The sequence below is a fragment of the Parus major genome, chromosome 13 (genome assembly GCF_001522545.3).
Source record: "Parus major isolate Abel chromosome 13, Parus_major1.1, whole genome shotgun sequence".
Lineage (NCBI taxonomy): Eukaryota > Metazoa > Chordata > Aves > Passeriformes > Paridae > Parus > Parus major.
Genome location: NC_031782.1, coordinates 7,119,993 through 7,139,886, shown reverse-complemented (window position 1 = coordinate 7,139,886; position 19,894 = coordinate 7,119,993). Strand labels below are relative to the sequence as shown.

At 41.4% G+C, this 19,894-nt stretch overlaps 1 protein-coding gene across 1 annotated transcript in view; it reads right to left on the bottom strand.

Moving 5' to 3' along the window:
• Positions 1-19,894, bottom strand: part of ADAMTS2 (ADAM metallopeptidase with thrombospondin type 1 motif 2) — a gene marked incomplete at its 5' end in the record, with an annotated part of 174,435 nt that overhangs the window by 95,867 nt on the left and 58,674 nt on the right. The window contains one exon of the mRNA XM_015641485.2: positions 15,471-15,630. Within this exon, the coding sequence (XP_015496971.1) occupies positions 15,471-15,630 (160 nt within the window). The remainder of the gene's footprint in view (positions 1-15,470; positions 15,631-19,894) is intronic.

The window sequence follows — 19,894 nt, the reverse complement described above, 5'->3', positions numbered from 1 at the left end:
GCCCAGGAGCCAAGGGAGCCCCTCGGCTGGCAGGGACAGCACAGGAGTTTTCTCCTTGCAAAGGGCAAGAGCCTGGAGCAAAGGAAGCACCTGTGGCTGTAGAGTGTCTTTAGACCCCTCTTGCAAAGGGAGAGCAGATCCCAGCTGGATTTCCACAGCAGCCTCCTCTTCCAGCCTGAGGTCAGCACTTCCAAGGGAAGGAAATTCACCCCGAACTCTTGGCAGTGTTTCTGAAACATCCTGTTAAGTACTTTGTGGGTGTTTTTTAAGAGCAAAACATAAAATGAAATTAAGTCCAAGGGTTTACACTGTCATTAAGGTGACTGTGAGAGGGAGAAACAAGAAGAGAGCAGCTAATGGGAATACAGAGGTTAGACCAGGAACTTCAGAGTCTGTAGGTGCATTATTGATTCTCCCTTCAGATCCTGAAACCAATAAAATTATCTTAAGATCCCTTCTATAAAGGCTGAAGACAGTGATTTCTCCTGGATATCTGAAGAACTTGAAGCTTGTTTTTTTAAAAAACTGAACTATTTACCTTTATTATGAAGGAAGTGAGAAAGGTATTTGCACATGACAATGACTTCTAGAAGAATGTGGAGACATCAATGCTAAAGGATGTTTTTGGCATTGGATAGAAACAGGAAGTGTGTTTCTATCCTTTTTAGCTATATCAGAATTAAGAGGTGTTTTGCTTGGATTTAATGGATATTTTGGGATTTGGAGAGCAAAGTTTTGTGTTTCAAGCCAAATTTGCTCATGAATGAGAAATTCTTCTAAATGCTAACAAAATATCAAATTCTTCCAACAATTTCACTATAAACTGGGAGAACAAAATATGAGTGCAGTAAAAGGCCTCATGTAACATGACATCTTGGCATAAAGTGGTCAAAATACTGAGAGGGCATGATGGGCTCCTTGAAAAATGTGAATGAGAAGCCTGGAAGATACCAGGGTATATGAGAAACATGGGAATCACCAAGACATCGCCAGGAGACCTAAATTAGATAAATTGTTAAAAAAAAAATAAAGAAAAAAAGAAGTGGCTCACCTGGACAAGACAAAAAAAAAGGGAAGTGAAGGACAACCAGTAACAACAGAGTTGATGACTCAAAATTTTAGACTTCTTGCAGCTACACTGTAGAGCTGAAATAATTTTGGTGAACTGAAGAAAGCAGAAGCACAGCCCAATGTGAATTCAATCAATTATTGAAAACAGTTGAGAACTTTTCAGAAAATTGCAGCAGAAGGATGAAAAGATACTTCTACATGCAAAAAAAAAAAAAAAAAAAAAAGCAGTGATTTTTGGAAAGTAATGGAAAAGAAGGCACTATGTATTTCTTGAAAATTGGATTAAAAATAAAGTATGAATGGAATAATGAGATTGAGCACAGTGAAGTGCATATCCAAAGAGAGGGCTGTACAAAGAAAATTCAGAAAACTCTTTAATTGGAAAGCACAAGGAGGAATGGAGGTGCAATTGTTACTGACAAGTTTGTCAAAATTAGACCCCATCTCTGAATGCATCTAACAAAAACAAACACTGGAGGAAGGCACACCTGGCCAGGTAAGAGAAGAAAGACAGTGCTCATTAAAACAAAAAGGAGCAGCACTGAAATCTCATGACAAATAACCTGGTCACTTCTGATCTGGAAGCTTCTTATCTGGTTCATTAATGACAAATTGGCTGAACTGGTTGAAATTAATGATGTGTTTCTTGATATAAGGGAGGGTATTGACATAGCATAAGCGTGGAGGAAAAAAACCATCTCCTGGTGGCTGAGATGTTAAAGGCAGGAAAAGAACCTGCCTGAATTCTGAGCAAATGAGATGAATGTGTCACAAGTCTCTGTGTTCTAAATGGTGAAAGCACATCTGCTGCAACTGGAAAGCAGCACAAAGTACAAAACCTCTGCAAGCTGTGCGGTGGGAAACCAGGGAAAAATAAATATATTTTCAAAGGGGCTCTAATAATTTTTCACAAACAATGAAAGATGCTGCTGTCTGTCAATGGACATAAAAGTAATGTTAGAGAGCAAGCACCTGTGCAGTGTAGCCTCATTAGGAATGCCTGGGTCCATTCCATCATGTCCACACATACACTCAGTCATTAGCAATACACAGGTCGTGTTTTCAGTGTTCAGTTCTTAACATAACTTCAAGTTAAAAAATCTCAAAGTAAATCATGAAACCAGAAGGTACAAAATTAATCTAAACGGAAGCAAAGACACTTTGCAGTTCAGGCAAATTCAGACATCCAGTTTCCCACAGCCTTGCACTGGGTCTGCTCCCACTAAACTCACTGGGAATTTTTCCATTAAAATCAGTGTGAACAGGATCAAGTGCATGGCTTGGCTGAACCCTATCCACTTGCCAACCAGTAATTTATTATTACAAAGGCAGTTCCCAGCAAAGGCATTCGTGTAAGGTTTGTGAGAATTAGCTATCACATAGCACGCTTTGCCTGTGGGGATTTTGAAAAGACACTGTAATTTATTTGGTGGGAGTACAGTTCCATCTCACATTGCAAAGACTCCAAGTTCTCCTTTAAATAACTTTAAAAACCTGAAATAATCTTAAGGAAGAAATGTGGCCTCTTACCAAAGGGGATTCTGTCTTCCAAAGATTCTTGGAAATGCCTCTGCTGTCACTTCAGAGACAATCAGACTTTCCAGCTGTCTGACCTGAGACCCTCAAGGTCTGTAAATCCTACCAGTGCAATCAATCTGATCTGTTGGAAATCTCCAGATACCAGAGACACACCAGCTTCCTTGCAAGGAACACTCTGCCCTTTGCCAGCGCTTTTCCCCAGGGTTTCAGCAGCACAAAAAACCATCTAATTCTCTTCAGGACGTCTGGTAAGAGACTCCCATGTGGAACAGTGGGCAATCCATCATTATGGACCAGTAAACACCTCCACAGAGATCTAAGGCTTAACTAATTCCAGCCATGTGCCCTTCCCACCCATATCCCCACCATCACCAATGACCAGCAGAACAGAAGCACAAAGGGCCACCTCAGGCTCCCCAAAGTCTGTTTGCACCTGGAATTAAAGGATAATAAGAGTTGCTACAACATTTTTACAATCATCCCACCTCTATTCCACACCCAGCCACAAATACAAATCAGACCCAAAGCCAAAAAATGGCAGCAATTAACGCCTTGGTGCTGGAATGTGATATTACTCACCTCCAGTGGAGTAAAGCAAAACTTCCACTTAGCTTTCAAGCCCAGATTTTATTCCAAAGCCTGTGTTTTCTCATCTGCATTTTGTTGCTATGCTGTTGCCTGCACATTTTGCAGTAGACTGATAGATTTTGCCAGTCTTCCAAAAATATTCCGCTTCAGTAATATGACCTGCAGGTTAATATCTGAAATGCTACAATGGGTTGCCATGGAAATGTCAATACCATTCATTTCTCTGCACACATTTAATTGGGATATCCTAGAAAAATACCTGGAAATTTAGTAATTATATTCAAGTCATCTTACTGTGACTCAAAATCAGATTTTCCCCTTTTCTTTTTTTACTCCACTGAAGTTGAAGCAGGTTTTTTGGACTTCCTAGGACATTTAATTCCCTTAGCTGGAGCCTTTGGGCTGCTTTTTTGTAACCATTTCATAGTTAAACAAGTCTCCAGAGGCTCTGTTGAAAGAAAAACAAAGCAAAATATACTTCAGCTTGCAAGTAGAATATGAAGTTAGCATGTATGATTTCCAGCCTGCTCCTTAATCAACACTTTCTTAAGAGGAACTGGGAAAAGCCTACATTGAACTGGCAAAAAGAACAGCCAGCAAGTCTGTGAACAAGGACTCCAGCAGAGATTTAATCTATGGCTTTAGACAATATAGCATTTTAAACTCAGTCCCCTGAAAGCTCTGATTTCCCAGCTTCAAGAAATACAATTTTTGATGTATTGAAGAAAAAAATCTGCTTTAAAAGCCACATAACAAATAGATACAAGCCCCAAATATCTAGGGTTTGGCATTCCCAGTTTCATTGTGAATAAAATGTAAATGAGAGCTCAGTAAAATGAGATCCAAACTTCTGCCCTGCTCCACAGGGAAAAAAGCATGCACGACTGCAATGTGTTCATTACTATATATAACAGGGTCTCTCTAAAAATGGAAAACCCTAGAAAGAAAGAAACCCAGTATGATGAATGAACTCTGAACACTATGATCTAGCAAAGCTCAATTAGACAAACAGGATTGCTGCCCACTCAGCAGCAACAAAACACAGCCCACAAGAGGTAATTGTCAGTGCTTGCTAATTTCATTTGTTTTAATAGTCAGATAAGGGCAGCTTCTCATGTCACTATTTAGATGCTGTTGCTGCCAGTCACACCAGATGCTTTCCCATGAAGTTTGCTGGTCTGTGGAAGAATGGCATTTCCAAAGTATCATCACTCCCCACATCCAAAGACACATTCAAAAACCTGCATCACTTAAAACCACACCACCCATTTATTCCTAAAATACTTCACAAAGAAAAAAAAAAGAGATAGAAGAAAAATATTGTACATATTAATTTTAAAGTTCTTTTTTTTTTTAAAAAGCCCTGCAGAAGCAAGGTGAACATGCTCTGCTAAGCATGCAAGGTGGTTTTTGAAGGAGGTGCAGGGATGGGAGTTTTGGAGGCAGCTGCTTCAGGCACAAAACATTTTTTAATGTCTCACCATTCACAATCACAAACACCTTCAACAACTGCAATATGCCTCCACATGTACCACAGGAAAAAAGATCTTCTTGACAGGCAAACAGACATGGTCACAAAGTGCACAGATACCTGACAAGATTACAAGTTTAAAAAATTCCCACAGGTGGCAGTTCATAGAAACCACCATTAGGCTTGTATTTTCAGGTTATTTTTAGATTGAGCATGCCTTATGTGCAGCTCACTCTTTGGGTGAAAGAATCCATCCTTAAATGTTCATTAAATAATCACTCCAATGTTTACAAAGCCGTGATTGTTGAAGCAATGCTAAATTATTAGTGTTACCAGGGAAAAAAGCCAACCCATGTCTCTTAAAACTGAATCTGTAATGACCAAACCCTGCAAAGCAGAGCCCAGGGAAATTAATTTTGATCCAAGGACAACTGTCTGGAGCTCAGCAGTGCTAGAGAAGGTGATCCTCACCACCATGAGGCTCCTGCAGCAGGACAGCAGCAGGGACTGTGGGGCTGAGCCGCCAAGGACCGCTGCTCCCAGCTCCTCCCTCGCACCTGCTCCTGCGGGATTTCTGGCCACCCTTCCTCACACACCCATCAGGCAAAGCTGCAAAAGGCTGCTGAGATACCTTCCCTGAAGAACTGCCTACCTGCAGAACTGTCAGCTCTGAAGTGGAAATGAAAGCCATCCCTAACCCCCTCACCGTCCAGATTGCAATTAATAATGTTTCCCCTTGAAAGCAGCACACGTTGACGGGCAGCCGAGCCGTGCCAGATGGTCCGAGCACACACAGAGAGCTGGAACAAGGAAGCAACTGCACAAAAACTCAGAGATAAAAGGAAGAGCAAAGATGCATCTCAGGCTTTTAATCAAAGAACCTGCTGACAAATGAAATACACGGTATTTAACCCATTAACAAGCGTTGCAGTTCCATGAGCTGAGCAACAATATCATAGAGAAAATTGAGAACCTGGGGGTGTGCAAGAGACTTCACTTTTGCACGGGGATGGGACAAGTGGACACCAGAACCAGGTGCCACTCTCTGAGGTCTTTTTCAAGAAACAGCCAGAGGAGCAGAGGGTCTCCATGGGCATTGAGGAAAGCAATGCAGTGATTCAACTGCCTGCCTTGGCTCTGCTGGAACTTCCAACAGCTTCCATTGCATCCCTTCCAGCAATGAGGCTCAGAGACAGCAACAGCTGGCAAGAGACTGTGGCCAGTGAGAGAGGGGACTGGTCTGTCATTAACACGGTGCTGCACTGCTTTAAACCAGACCATGCCTTTGCTCTTATTACAGCAGTAAAGTTTCAGTAATGGAGCATCAGGATGCAGGTGTGGGGAGGCACTGTTGCAGGGATCAAGAAAACACCTCTATATTAACAAATAGCCATTGTTTGGCTTGAAAATACATCATGGTCCAAGCCAGTCCTGCTGACAGACCATTTGTAATCTAATATGCAAATGTTAAGTAAAACAACCCCCAAGGTTTATATTTAAATGAGCAAAGACATTTAAATTCAAATTATTAGTAGCAAGCGTGTATGTGGGATTTTATGATCTACACAGTTTGGGACAAAATATTTAGAAAAATAATTATAAATTATTTGTAACATGATCATTTAGAAAAAGCAGAGTTTGCACTCATAGTTTGCAGTAACAGTTTCTGTTACTGCTGTACCCCACTTACTGTTTCAAAACAGTGTTTCTGCTCTATGGAAAAGCACAATTGTCAGGAAGAAATTAATTTACTACTGTTACCAAACTGCAGATTCAAAGAAATCATAATCAAGCACTTTGCTGTTTTCCTCCTGGGCTAAGACATTCTTGCCTTTCAGAATTTCAGGAAAGCACAGGGGGAAAAAAAGCCTTGTACTAGCTGAAAGGAAAGTTAACACTGCTGTTGCTTGTTCTTCAAATTAAAGTTATTTTTACCTAAAAAGTCCAAGCAGCCTCAAGCACTGCTTAGGAAACTCAAAACACAAAAAGCACCAAAAAAAATAAGGAAGAGTCACAAAATGGTTATGGAAAGTTATTACCCAACAGAGGCTTTTAGCTATAAACCAGGGCTGGGTAGACCAGGCACCTCATTCATACCAACCACAGGGTTACCACAGGTGCACTGCCCATCTCCTGCAGAGCGTAACACATGCCTGGCTAAAGCATCAACATCCAAGAAGCACGAGCTTCCCTGCTCATCCCTGCACTGGCACACACCAGGGGCAGAATCTCATCCAGAAAGCTGCATCCTCCTCTCACCCTGTCTACAGAAGGCAGGAGAAGTGCTCTGTGTCCTCTGTGCTGCCAGTTCACACATCAGCAGCAGTGCCTGCCCTGCTCAGCCTCCCCAGCACTGCTATGACCCACACAGGATCTGTGGACAAGCAGGACAAGCAGCAGTCCTGGCTCTGGCTTTAGGGCAGGCAAAAGAACAGCTTTTTAAGGGAACAGTGCATAATGCAGTGATTAAATACATTACATGATGTTGAACTCATCAGTCAGCTAAAGAAACAGCCCTTTAGCTCAGGCCATGCTTTTGCTTTGAAGGTGCCCAATAATGACAGACTGCAGCACCAGCTCTGGGGCACTGAAAGGCTCTCCTTTAAACCAGCACTGAGCTCATGAGCAGCACAGGGGTGCAGGGAAGTGTTTGGTGGCAACCATGAAAATCAGTGCAGAGAAAGACCAAGCCATTTGTTTCTCGTTCTCCAGCTGGGCTCACACCACCATAAACACAGAGATGTTTCCAGTGCCCCTTCTGCAAGCACCAAGATAACAGCACCACACAGCACTGCTGCTCTGGCTGCCCCACAGAGCACATCTCACAGCTGAGAACAGTCTGAACCAGCTGGAATACATTTTTAATCCCCAGACCATTTCACAAGGCCTCACATGTGGCCATCCTGTTGCAAGAAATGATAGAAATGTGGATGTTTGAAGGATACACATCTCTCTTGCAGCTCTGGGCTTGCCCATCGCTTTCACTTGATGATGTCTTTCAGCCTCATCAAACCACTGCATCATCATCATGGACAGCAGACAAAAGTTATGCCACATTTTCTCAGAAAATATTTTAAACTGAAAACACTTATCTGCATCTTCTACTAGAGCTTATTTTAGCAGTGCCCACCAGATGCTATTTTGTGCATTGTTATTAAACACAGAGTTTGAATCCCATGGTACAGAACAGCAAACACTACATGCTACCCATATTTTTGAATTCTCACTTTCAGAATCCATTTCCTAAACAGAGATAGAGGTTGCAGAACACTTTCACTTTGTCAGGACAGAGTATTAAGGTCTTTCTGTGAACAAGTTTCTCCCTCTTTGAGCCTGGCAGGGCCCGCTGGATCCTCGCCATCCTCTGTTTTTCTCAGCAGGTTGGACAACACGAACACAGCTTGTAAATAAACAAACCCCAACAGGATGACACTTCACAGAAAAACACACCAGTAAATGTGAAATTGCAAAAACCTTGTGGGTGTGCACATACATTTTCATAAGGCAAGCCTCCCCACACGCCTGTGGGCGGCTGCACACCCTCACACATGAGAGCTCTGGCTGGGGCTCTGGAGGCAAAGTCTGACATCCCAACTGCTGCTCCAGTGAACTGAGCCCTTCCACAGGGCTCTCAGCAGCAAGACAAAGCTGACAAGGGTCAGCTTGCAGTGAAAACAAGGTTTATGTTTCCCTTGTCCAAAAGGCAAATATTTTGTTCTCTCTTTCCTCCCAGGAGACTGAGAGGCTAAATCCATTAAGGATTGTGAGATCAATGATTATTAGAAGGGAGAATAAAAATGAACTTCAATGAAATCTACTGAAAATGTTTTGTCTTTATAAGCAAGTGTTGGCTAAATGTAAACACAAGTGATTAATCAACCTCAGTTTCACACACCCCCAAAGCTGAATTAATTGATAGAAGGATATGAAAAGTAAAATGAGCACTTTCTCAATACTTTCATCAGAGCTGATCACAAAAATTTTACAGGAGTATTCATATGAGAACTGGAAACTTGTTTTATAGACCAATATCGGCTTCGTTATAATTTTGTTATATTTAGCAACATTTGGTAATATTCAACTCCAGCTGTAAGCTGTTCACAGCAATCATTATGGAGAGCTTTACAGAGCTTGAATTTAGCACAGAAGCTAAAATGAACTCATCAGTTGAGAATTAAATTAATTTTATTTTTATATTATCTGTCGATATAGGCAAATCAGTGATATTTAAATAAGTAAAAACAATTAAGTCCTTCCACCTTAATCAGTGTGTATCTGAATGGAAGTAACTTGCTCCAGTAACTTGCCTCATAACCACAACAGAAACACATTCAGAATAAAAAAATCATTTAGCCTAAGGCATGTACCTGAATCCCACTGAAATCAATTTGATTTAAGTACCTGCCCAAAGCTGAGCCCGCACTGAAATGTTTCCTCAAAGTCTACATGGATCCCAAGCTGCCTAATGAGAAAGGCAGGGACAAATACAGAAACTGAGCTTCTTCACATACTATTATTATGTTGCTGTATTCCAGGGAGATAATAATAGTTTAGCAACAGTTTATTACAGTTTGGTGGGGTGTGTGAGAGAGGGAGATGACAGCTCAGAGCCAGGAACCTGTAGTGGAGCTGGCCCAGCTCTGCTCCAGCTCCAGGCCACCCCACCAATTTTTACCTCTGCACAAGAGGGTTTGTGTTCCTGGTGAAACAAAAAGGTGCTGCAGCAACTACAGACTTGAAATAATGAAGAAATAATAATGAGAAACTATTTAATGTTCAATAATACTAAAAGTGATTTAGAGCACCTGGAAAAAGGAGATGTTTAATTAAAAGAAAAATCCTTTGAAGATGCAATATACTTCCCAAAGCACTCCAAAATTCAAAAAAGCACACTGCAAAGGTAGCCCACACAGCTTTGCTGTGGTCCTGATATGCATATGCCTCACCACGCATCATTAGTTGCATGAGCACATCCCCATCGAAAAAACTGAGCAGAATTACTGATACTAAGAAAAAAGAAATTTAATTCATTTCATAATAATTTTATTTCCAGGCAAAATGAAACTCACTATCCTAGAAGCACTGGGAGGGTTGACTTTTTACCTGATACCATTCTGTGGCCCAGCTAAGGCCACCCACTGAGGAAATCCACAGCAGAAAACTCCAGCAGCTCTGGAGGAAAAGAGGCTGTTCCTTGCATTTTTCCCAACAAGTACATTTAAAAGGATTGATCATTAGCCTTCAATCATCCCACGTGACTGCACTATTGTAAAAGTAGAAACCTATAGATCTTTCCCCAAAATTACTGCAAGGATCTCATTTGCCTGTGCTAGCCAAGAACTGCCTCACTGGGGGTAATGCAGATGGCTGGGAAGGGACATCCTGTGGCCTAAGACCACTTTCTCTGGACACTTGTTTTTAACATGAGCACATAACCTTGCTTCTGAATCAAAAGCTGATTTGCAACTGAATTCTCAATCTTCCTCTTCCCAGAAATCCCCATGAATCTGCAACGTGGAATTCAGAGAAAACCCAAGACAGGAGAGAAAGACAGATGTATTTATCATGCACAGATGATGTAGGAAGGAGACAAAAAATATTGTCATCAGAGTCTTACTGACTGCAAAATAAGGGAGCAGTAATTAATCAGCAAGAGTGCAGGCTGAGAGGAAATATTGATTGGATTTGGAGAAACTTCAGTTTCCTGAAGAAACTGTTCCCCTACAAAGGTAACAAGGAAAGTTTGTATAAATTAGAATGGCAACCGGCCAGCCACTCTGAGCTGTTTCAGGCAATCCAGAAAAATATACACCAGATGCACGTTGGTTTCTAAAGAGTAATTTGAATACATTAGTAAATCAATGGCATTGACAGTTTGATGGACCATGATGGAGGAGTCTTCCTCTGAAATATCATCTCCAAAACCTGCAAATCTCTGGCAACTGAGTTGTTACAACTTGATCATATTTTTAACTTCCATCTTTTAAAAAAACTTCCAGAGTGGGGTTGTTTCAGCTTAAATTTACACGGATTTCTGTCCTGCTGAATTGGCCCCTAACTTTTCAGGACTCCTAAATGTCAAAGACTGTTGTCCTTTTGCATTGTAGAGAGCCAGGAGATGCCAGTGAGAGGACTGAAGACCAGCGCTGCTCTGATGAGGTTTGGGTCTGTCAGAAAGAAGCTGGCTACCACTACTGAGTAGAAGCAGCAAAATATTTATTTTTGTCTGACTGGCAAGTGCTTATGGCCAGGGGGATGTTAGAACCCCTCAATGTAAAAAAAAAAAAAAAAAAAAAGGAAACAGCTGAAAAATTTACCAAAAAAAGTTACAAAAAGAATTAGGGGGTTTGCCCAAGGAAGTACATCACAGGGTCACATGAAATGATCACATCATTCCAAGGCACAACCCCTCTGCAGGTCTGACCTCCAGCAATCCCATGGGAAGGGGTCAGAAGCCTCCAGCAGAGGTTGGAGGGGTTTGTCCACCCCATCAGCCCAGAGCTACTCATGATGGGACTTGTGTCAGACTTGTTTGGCCATCCAAGGGGTTTAACTGGCACTGACAGAAACAACAACTTTCTGGTTTAAGCACATTTGGGGAGTTACCTTACTGTCTTCATCAGTAATTAACTGTTCTTGGCTAAGGTCATCTTTCATCTGCACAGTAAATAAAACTGTCACTAAAGCTGAGTTTCTGTTTCTCATCAATCAAGTAATAAAATAAAACTCAACACAGGATTTAAACAATGATTTTCAGAGAAAACGTAAACCTTAAGGAAGTTTGAGCATAATCATTTCCTCTCAGCTGATCAACATAACAGACACAGTAATTTAGCTGGAGAAATGTGGAATTAAAGCTTACAGGCCTGGTAATCAGATTGACTTTAGAGGCAAAAAATTAAGCTGGCTTTCCAGGACTTATCATAACCATTAATTAAATACTTACCATCTCTTCAGTTAACATCCAAAGAACATTTAAGCAAAAACCCAGCATTTACAAGGAAAAACAACCCACTCTAGCTTATCTATTTAATTCCAATTCTATTATGTAGGTAGTTTTACTGCTATCAAGGAACATTTCTCATATTTGCAAGAAGGAATTCAACTGGAAATATTAAAATATGTTCAACATGCTGCTTATTTTTATCTAGAGGAAGATAAATAATTATATGTATGCAAGCACTAAAAGCAGTTGCCAGGGAAAATAGGATTTATTCTCACCACACCTGCAATATTTCAGCCATTACATGAAAATATTTCTCTTTCTGAAACAATTAGCCTGATTTGTAGTGAGCTCACACAGACTTTCACAGTGCTACTCTGCTGAAGATTATTACTTGCCTAAAATATGATGCTTACATTTTTCCAGTACATTAACAAATAGCATTATTTGAGATGACCAGGCAGAAGAAATATTACACCCCATACTCTGTGATTCTCCCAAACCCCAGATAATCTCACACCAGTCAAAACAAATGATTCAGGTTGCCAAAACAAGTAGTTACATTTCCCAATCTTCAGATAACGTTTTACGTAAATGCAGAAGCAAACCTGGCACAGTCTGGATTCAGGGTGGGGCAGATCTCTCCCTGCACATTCCACTTCTCAAAACCCAGCACGTCAGCAGAGCCTTCATAACACAAGATGCACACCTTGATCTCTGCAGGGCTTAGGAGGTTGTGGGGTTTGTTTGTTTACAGTTTTTTGACAGATGGAATAAAATCTCTATTTTTCTTATTATAATATAAAAAATAGGTAACGGAGCATGGTAAAAGGCTAAAAAAAACCCCTGCTGTCAGGTCCATCTCACCACATCTGTTGACATAATTTAGAATTTATTTCTATGGTGTGGAAGATGCAATTTTTTTTTAGGGTTTTTATCTTTTTAATCCACACTCCCAAGCAGTCCATGGATTCCACTAGTCCTGGCTGTCTTTTGGGGCGTTCAGCTGCCCCCCAGCCTCAGGGATCTCTGACCCACTGCCTTGCAGCCCAGTCTTGGAGCTCTCTGCCTGGGCAGCAGTGGGGGATGCACATTGGCTTGGGGCATTGAGTTCTTCAGCAAACCACCCTCCAAAATAACTGCATTTAGTAGAAAATCCCAAACCCTTGTGCCTTGTGAGGTCCAGCATGGCCACTGCCCGCTGCAGACCCAAGACCTTGGAATGGTGACTGACCCTCTTGACTCCAAGTTCATGGAGTTTTCAATTCCTTCACTGAGAACAACTTGTCCTATTTTTTGTGAAAAGAGTGCCAAAGATAGGAATATTTATAAGGAATTTGTATCTATCTATCCAAACCAAAACATTCAAAAATCATGACTCACAATCCCCTCCCAAATCATGGGATTAAATTAACATATCATGGGATTTTAAAAGATGCTGTTTTAAAAATTATGGAATACATAAACTTCATTTGTCACGCATTACCTTAAAATATTTACACAGCCAGGAACTAAAAAAAATTATCAACAGTTAAAAGAACCAGAAGCTCACCTAGGGAAAAAAAAATCATCACATATTCATAAGATTCCTGGAGGCTGGACCTTTAAAAATAGTCCAAGTGTTACAATTCATCACATGTAAATTTATGGGATTTGGCAACAATGCAGTTGTCTCCAGGGATGTTGGAAAGAGGGGGAGTGCTCTTGGTTAACCTTTTTTTTTTTTTTTTTTTTAATAGATACAGCATGCTGAAAGTGCCCTACCAAGTATTTCCTAACTCAGCCCATCAATCAGTTTAGAGCATTATGGAAACAAAGAGCAGAGTGTGCTTATCAATGCCCAATGACTAAATATTTTGGTGTTTGTTAACCACAACTCAATGCATTCTGGAAAAAGACCAAGTGGAAAATAAAATTACAATTTCTGAAAGCACATCCCATCCATGCCTTTTGCCTAGAGCAATCAGAGGTGGGAAGCCAGGTTTAATAAAAAGTAGAGAACAAACAATTTTCGAGTGGTTGTTCACTCTTTTTGTTATAGCCAAAGACACTTTAATGGGAAAAAAATCCCCTTTACAGTAGAGTTTCTATTTTTACAGATTTTTGGTAACAGTTTGGTTTTTTTTAAATAAAAACTAATCTTTAATCAAGATTACAAATCAAAAGGTGATGGGGTAGAAGGTAAGATTACTGCCCTTAGTGTTTTCTCCTTAGTTTAAAAATTCAGAATATCACAACACCTGTCCCCAACACCTGCTGTTCCAGACAAGGTCACTGCTGCTTCTCAGCCCAGCCTGCACGAGTTCAGCCTCCCTTTTGCTCTTCAATCCCACAGTGCTGGCTGGTGGCTGTGATTACTTTTGTGCTTTGGATACAAACTTTTGTAGATTTACTTTTACCACAGCTTACAAACTCCAGCCCTGACACAGGTGAGGTGACAGACACCGAGTCTGGTGGCATCAGACACGGCGTGTGGCTTTGCTGCCAGGCACAGGCTGCATCTCAGCCGCTGCTGTCAGAGCCTCCTCGAGCAGGTACCAGGTGCCAGTAACTGGAGCTGATCTACAGTTTGTGCTTTTCTGTGTACCACACTCCTACTCCTGAGGAATATTTACCATCTGAAACCAAAAATATTGCCATAAGGTGTGAACAACATCAAGTCTCTTTTGTTTAAGAGGAAACACAGTGAGCGGCTGGTATTTTCCAACATGCAATAATTTTATAAACATTCACTAATAAAGCAACTTGCACCACATCTACCATCCAATCCTTCTGGGATTGTGGCACTCAGACTCCTGCATTACCCAGATCTGCTCCACAGTGAGTACAAAGGCAATGAGAAGAACTCAGTAAAGCACTGTGTCAATCACAAAATTCACAGGTCATTTCCAAAGTGGAGAAAAAGAGTTGGTTGAATGCTATTGCTTGCTTTCTTTTTAATCCTTGTTCCAGCCTGAACAGTGAGAAATGGATATTGTTCACATGGCCCTAATTTCAGCGCCTTGTTCCTGTGGCTCTCTGTTCCTTCCTCTACTTGAAACCCCATTATACTGAAATAGGATAATACTAGGGTATGAGTGACAAATAACTCTGCAGTTTGGTACACACATTTGGAACAAAAATGTAGCTGTTTTGTTGTTTCCACTCAAATGACCCAGTTAATTTCAGTGTTAACATCCGCTGTCAAAACATCCACTTAGCAGATTTGCATCCCTTATTTATTCAGAAAAAAAAAGGTGCAATAACCAAGCAGTTATCAGAGAAACAGAAAACACTACACAGAATGGATGTTTATGTTTAATTCTTGTTTTTCTATCATTGTCTATCACATACTTAGTGCATTATATTCCACACTTGGCAACACATAAAAGAATCAAGGAGGTTTGTGCTCATACTGGAGATACCATTATTTTCCTTTTGTGACTAATGCAGCCCAGTGAGGACTCTGCCAATGGAGCCCATGTGCCATGCCAGCCTCAGTGTCCCAGTTGCAGCTTTCCAACACAGCCTTTGCAAAGCCAGCACTGCCACCTGTGCCAGCAGCCACAGCCTGCCCTGCACTGCTGTGTCACCCACCAGCCCCTTCCTCTGCTCTGACCCAGGGCTCAGGGGAATGCACAACTTCATGTTGGCCATCTCTGGAGCCAAGGAAACTCTTCAAGGCAAAGACTGTGCCACCATCCCAGAGATGGCTTTGGCTGCTGTGATGTTCCCTTAGCCCATACAAAGTGTTCAGCTCGTTCCCTACTTTCCCTTGGAGGTAGAACACATTTCCTCTTTGCAGGATAAAATAGCCAGAGGTGGCAGATCACACTGGCCACGTGCCTTCAGCTACACTTATCCCCCAGCCTGCCTTACCTTTGTACACAGTATCCAGGCTCTCAATAGGAAGCTGTTTCCTGGCAGCTGCTCTGCGATAAACCACGTGTGTTCTGCCTCCTCCCTCTTCCTCCTCCTGGGCCCCCCTCTCCAGAGGTTCGATGAAGAACTCGTCCTTGTCCGTGCGAATCATGCCAGCCTGCAGCACAGGGCAGAGATGGAACACTTTGCATTACTGCACGTACAGCAGGCACTGCGAGTAAACAGCTACAATATGCTTAAGCACACTTTAGTGCTCTCTAGAGAGCAATTAGGATGCAGAGAGGAAACCAGGTGAATTCTTTATTAGAGCAAAAGAGAGCATCATTTTCCTAATTTGACAAGAAAGGACAAAAGGTACAACTCTGAACCAGAAGGACCTCTCCTTGAGCCACATGAGCCAAGTATAGGTCTAAAAATCTGTCTAGGAAATCACCCTCTCCATTAAAAAACAGCTACAATGGAAGTTACTATGACCTTAGCTATCCATCAGGCCCAGACCACTCCAGTGTTTACTATTTCTGCTAAATAAAGGATCAGATCAGTGCCATAAGCTGGTTCTGATGTGCAGTCAAAAGTTGTAGAGTCAGCCTTTCTGTTCAAAAGCAAGATAGAAAACCACTGCATCTTACATTCAGGCAGTTAAGCTTTGTGATTATTTCCCCTGTGACATAAGGCATTCAGCCAACAAAATAATCTTTCAAGAATTAGCTACAACTAGTTTGAGTGTCAGTAGCGCACAGTTAAAAAAAACCCAACTTATTCAGACTGGACCAGATACCCTGGTAAGAAAATAAGAATTTGCACTTCTACAAAGCACCTCAAAGGAACATCATCCAAGTAATTCTCATTGTATTCAGGGGAAACCCTCATAAAGACTGAAAACTTTAAAGAAGATAAGGACTTTTGTCATCTCTATGCAGGTGAAACAACTTGGGCATCTGGATCACCCGGGCTTGTCTCCTCTTGCAGTTCTGCCCAACTGCAGGAGGTCACAGCAGCCAAGAGCTGCTTGCAGAGATGGTTGGCTTGAATCAATTTTTTCTGCATGTTTGCACATCTGTGCTTGAGAACCTCAGCTAGTGAACTCTCAGCTTGCAGACAAAGTCTTCCTATTAACATGAATTAAATGGTTCCAGATCCAACCTTCAGAAGCTCCTTCATCACTTTCTTTCCCACTCTGTCCAGAGATGATCCTGGAGACACTGCAGTTTCAAACTTGCACTGTGACTCTCCATCTTGCTATCTGAGCTTCTGGGACCCTAAATCCCCTGTCCAGTGAAGCCTTACCTCAGCCTTCCAGGGGAACCAGTTTGGCTCCTTTGAACCCAGTAGTCTCACTTGAAACAAGTACATCTAAACACACTTATCATATTCCAGCACTTAAGTTCTCATACAGCACATATTTTTCTTCTACAAGCAGCAAACTACATTCCTACTGCTATAAATACAGTATGTTCACTGGTTCCCTCCTTGGAAAAATGTCAGGTTCATTTGTCATGTCTTAACTTACATTAGGCAAGATTTCCAGTCCCAGAATTCATATATATAATGTATACAAAAACAGATTGGAGAGGAAGGATTAAAGAAGCAAAATTATATCAAAGCAATTTAAGCTGATGCCATCCTGCCTGTATAGAGGAAACTGAATTTGAAATCATGTCCTGTTTCTTCTTAACTAATTTAGATTCTACATCAGACACAGAAAAGGTGAGACAGGCTCAGCAGCTCAAGGAAGTCAAGACAGCCAAGAAAATAAGTGCTGAACTGTAAGAGACAACAACTGATCTCTTACTGTAAGATGCAATACATGAAAAATTCAGACTTGATGTTACTCTCCTTTTAATGTTATTCTAATTGCATTACACACACACTTCTGGATATTAAATATTATATCCAGAAATTTGGAAATCTTTTTATGATAAATGCACAACTAAACATCAAGAAGTAACCAGCATTTCCAAGTTCAACAGCACAGGGTACGATGCACACACCATACGTACACCCAGGAGAAATACACTGAGAGCTTGACTGTCACGTGAAAAATATGTGATTCTGGCTTTTGCAAGTGAAAAAAGCACCATGGTTGTGCACATGTTCCTATGTATTTTTGGATACATTAAGCCTAATATTAACTAAGCAGCTAATGCCAGACCTCAGTTAGGACTGTAGACCATAATTCAGGATACAGATGGAAATGCTGCTGTACAGTGTGCAGCAGGGAGTACTGATGGGAGTTTGGAGGAATTTAGGTCTTCTAAGAAAATTAACAGAGAATCAACCTCTGCAATCAGTAGTTGAACTGACTGGACAGAGGAACAACTGTTGTAGGTGAACTTTAGCTTCCAAGGTATGGTGGCCTTTTGGAAATGCAAACAGTTGGTCAGAGTGAATTCTCCACTCTGAGAAGATGGAGGTGACACCCTGGAACAGGCTGTAAGACTAAACAGAAAGAGATACTTAAATGCTGGAACCCAAAACATAAAAGAGTGCTTGAACAGCGACATTTCCTGGAGATCACTGTGACTGGTATTGCTCCTTTTTTGTGCAGGGAGATTCACGTGGCATCAGAAGCTGCCAAAGAGCAGGACAACATCAGGTGCTCTCATTCCACACTCTGCTTCTTGGATGGACATGGCACCACTCTACCTCTCCATGGCAGCATCCACAGGGGTGGAGAGAGGAAAGAATTTAACCTTCAAATACAGAATCATGGAATCTCCTGAGTTGGAAGGGCCCCCAAGGACCCAACTCCTGGCAAAGCATGGCTGAATATCCTTTTTCTCATTTTAATATTGGACTACACTGGAATTTATCTTTTCTTTTGGTGCAGAGAAACACATCAATTATTTTTGATCAGAATTATTTGGAAAGAATGTGTGTTTGAACTGTAAAAGAATTTTGTATTTTTATATATTGCATGTCCTACACAATCTTTGATTTAGCCAACATATTGTCTTGAAACAAAATAAGAGAATGGCTGTTTCAGACTTCAAGAAGAAAATTCATTTAGATGGCCAGGAAGAGTTCCTATAGCAATCCACAGTTCAAGTCATCTGCCTAATAATATAACCACAGCTATAAATGATTCATTAAGAAATATGTGGGGCTCCTGAAAGTCTCCACCACATATTTCCTTACTGCTTTGAGCAAGACATTTAACCTCTTTACTTCCATTTCTCCACCTCTGAACCAGCATAACAACACTCTTGCAGGATAATTACAAGGCCTGATTTGGGGGTTTTCTTGGCCAAATGCTTTGAACATGAAAAGATCAAAATGAGTTGCCTAATGTATTTTTTTCTTTACTACCCAGAACACTCTCAAAAAGCCACCATGAAAGGGAGATTGCTTTTAGTCATCAACTCAACACCAGTGTTGTGCACAGCCAAGCAAGCAACAGGGCAGCAAACAAGGCAGCAGGGCTTGGTTCATCTCCTTCACCTTCACAAGTCCTGTTCTTACCCACAGCTGCCCTCACCCTGTGCCAGCCCATCGTGCCAAGACCTCTGTCAGACAACCACCAAGTCTGTGATGACAACAGAGAGCACTGAAGTTCCTGCAGTTTCCTGGAGAATGCCTCTGGGTGACTAAAACAGAAATGTTGTATTGTTTGAGCACACCTGTGCCTTCCCTTTGTCTGGAAGGGCTTCAGAAAATCCTTGGACTGTCATCATCTGGACATTTACTCCACAAGATATGAAAACAGATTTCAGCTTTTCAATTACCTGTTCCCCCAAAAGTTCTGAACGGAATCACAGCAGGTACTTTCACAAACTAAGAGCTTAAAAGTACCTGCTATCCATAGTGGTTTTCTATCCTACCCTGCTCACCACCCATCCCAGGAATGTTGTAGTTCCAGGCCTTATGGATAGCAGTGGTCACCCTGCAGCCACATACACACTGTGCAATCCATAACCAGGCATGGAATTGCGCATCTCCATGGAAAGGAAGTCCAATTCTGGAAAAAAATGCGAAGCTCTTGCCTCTTACTCTCCTCTTCTGGGACTTTTAACTTGAAACTAAGCTGAATATGGGAATATTGATGATGGCAGCTGTGATTGTGTCCTGTGACTAATGAAAATATAAATTAATAGAAAAAGGGTTTGCCTTTGAAATGCACACATTGTGGCAAAGAGCCTACAATATCCCACTATTTCCCAAAGTGGGGCATCCCCAGGCCTTCCTTCCAAGGGCTTTTAGATCCCAGCTGCAAATTACTCAAGTCAAGCACTGCTTGGCACTCATTAATATGCATTAAAGACTAGAGCAGAAAACACTTAATCAAAAGGAAACAGCAGTTCAGAGAATCAAAACCTCTGCTAAGGTTAGCAAGGCATTTATTTGGAAGTGAAAGCCACATAGAAAAAAAATCACAAGGAAGACTGAGAGTGAATGTCCTGTCTAATTATGACACGAATTAC